The sequence below is a fragment of the Puntigrus tetrazona genome, chromosome 7 (assembly GCF_018831695.1).
Source record: "Puntigrus tetrazona isolate hp1 chromosome 7, ASM1883169v1, whole genome shotgun sequence".
In the NCBI taxonomy this organism is placed as follows: Eukaryota; Metazoa; Chordata; class Actinopteri; order Cypriniformes; family Cyprinidae; genus Puntigrus; species Puntigrus tetrazona.
The window spans coordinates 41,333,013-41,334,927 of NC_056705.1; the positions used below are offsets into that span (position 1 = coordinate 41,333,013).

At 38.6% G+C, this 1,915-nt stretch overlaps 2 protein-coding genes across 2 annotated transcripts in view; one reads left to right on the plus strand and one right to left on the minus strand.

Annotated features, from left to right (window-relative positions):
* The window catches only part of LOC122348901 (receptor-type tyrosine-protein phosphatase S), an 819,186-nt gene that overhangs the window by 453,109 nt on the left and 364,162 nt on the right, over positions 1-1,915 (plus strand).
* LOC122348902 (aryl hydrocarbon receptor nuclear translocator-like protein 1) overlaps positions 1-1,915 on the minus strand; it is a 12,408-nt gene that overhangs the window by 7,318 nt on the left and 3,175 nt on the right. The window contains exons 3-4 of the mRNA XM_043244792.1: positions 1,472-1,516; positions 89-244 (exon numbers count right to left, since the gene is read on the minus strand). Coding sequence (XP_043100727.1) covers positions 89-244; positions 1,472-1,516 — 201 coding nt within the window. The remainder of the gene's footprint in view (positions 1-88; positions 245-1,471; positions 1,517-1,915) is intronic.

Below are 1,915 nucleotides of genomic sequence, written 5' to 3' on the forward strand. Positions count from 1 at the left end.
ATCGAACGCCTCAGGCCAGTTATATCTAACCTGTTCGGTCAGGAAAGAGGGTTTGTAAGCGCCGTCGGTTGAAGTGTTCCCCGTCCCTCTCATGGACTTCATGTGCGAGACGGCCATGCGCAGGATGGTGAGTTTGTCTGGTTTCCTGGCTAGAGCGCTGCAGGTGGGCACCATGTCCGACAGCTCTGTGATGTACTGGGTCATCTTATTACGCCGGCGACGCTCGATCTCGCTGTGGTTCTCTCTGGATGGAGAGAGGAACAACACTGCCATCATTAGCACGCAGTGAGAGCTGCACGGTGGATAATTACCATTAAGGATATCGAAACCGATTTTTATCATTTTATAATATAATGCATTTTAAGTATTTTATTATAAGCATTACTAAATAATGCATAATAATAAATATTATTATTATTACTACAGATATATTACACAGTATATAAATATCAGTATTAAAACGTTAGGTGTAGTTATAGTCATAGAAATTAAATAATAATTGTTTTTTTGCTCATCGTGACAAGTAATGTTGTGAAATAATATTACGGTTTAAAATAATGGTTTTTTCCGTCACTCATTTTTCCAGTCTTCAGTGCCACATGATATCACACAAATCCGAATGTTTATGATTAATGTTGGAAACAGTTGCGTTGTTTAATATTTTTCGGAGCCTGTGATGTTTTCGGGAACCTTTGATGAATAAAAACGAGCAAATATCCGAAAACAGGTATCTTTTCTAGCAACCATCACTTTTCATCAATTTAACATATCCTTTTTTTTTTTTTTTTTTTTTTTNAATGTACACTGTTGTAACTCAATAGAAAATGTAATTTTTTTTAATAAGTGTGTGCACAGATCCTCCTCTTATTTGTATAATTGCAATTGCGAAATTTCAACAATCACCATCACCTACCTATGTCTGCTCTCATGTACTTATAAGCATTCGACGTTGACCTTGATTGATAAGCACATAATTACGAATGCCTACAGAGTTGGCATTCGCGACCCTCGTTACGCAGAAATAAATTTATTCGGCTCGAGCTTTCTTTTCAAACTTGTGGGGGAAAAAAAATTCTTCCTCGGACCGCTCTGCGGCAACACTTCTTCTTCGACCGAAACGCTCAAAAAAGTGTCCGAGAGGATAATTTAAGACTCTTTTTTTTTACTTCATTTCTGTGATTTAGCTGAGACTCCGGCGATAAACTGAACGGTGACAGATGCGGACCAATCTTTTAAGTGGAAAACGCGAACCGATAAATCTTCGGAGGCCAGGCTGCTGTATTAGTCCACGGAGCGCAATGGCTCAAAGCAACGCGACAATTTCAGATGAGAGTGTCAGCTGAGGATAATTAAATACCCATTTAAGATTAGATCTAGACAGAGTCGCTCGTGTGAGGCCGAGGTCGCTCCTGATGCCGGCAGGGGCCTGATTTCTAGCTATCCTGAGGGAACCTCCCCAAGACAGCCCTACCTGGCATAACGCTCCTTATCACCGGGAATCTGATCATCGTCATACCTGACGGGAGAGAGAGGAGATCACAATAAGATACATGAGCCCGAAAGCCTCAGTTACATCACTTTTAGGTTTTATGATTGTGGCTCAGATGGAGTGATCATGGGCCGCGTTTTGGGTTACACTGTGTGAATATGGCAATATAATAATGGACTGAGAGCACTGAATAATGAAAAACAACAAAAAAAGAGACAAACTGAGGTGTCTGTATCCCAACATATAAACTCACTTTTTTTATTAACTGTGCCTCCAAGAGGAATTTGGAGTTTTATTTAAGGGTTACTGAGATTCTATTGGTTTTATCATATTTATATAGAATTAATATTATATAGTATTTCAAACTATTTTTTTATTTTCTAATTTTAGTACTTTAGTTATGTTTTTGTCACCTTAATTAGTTAT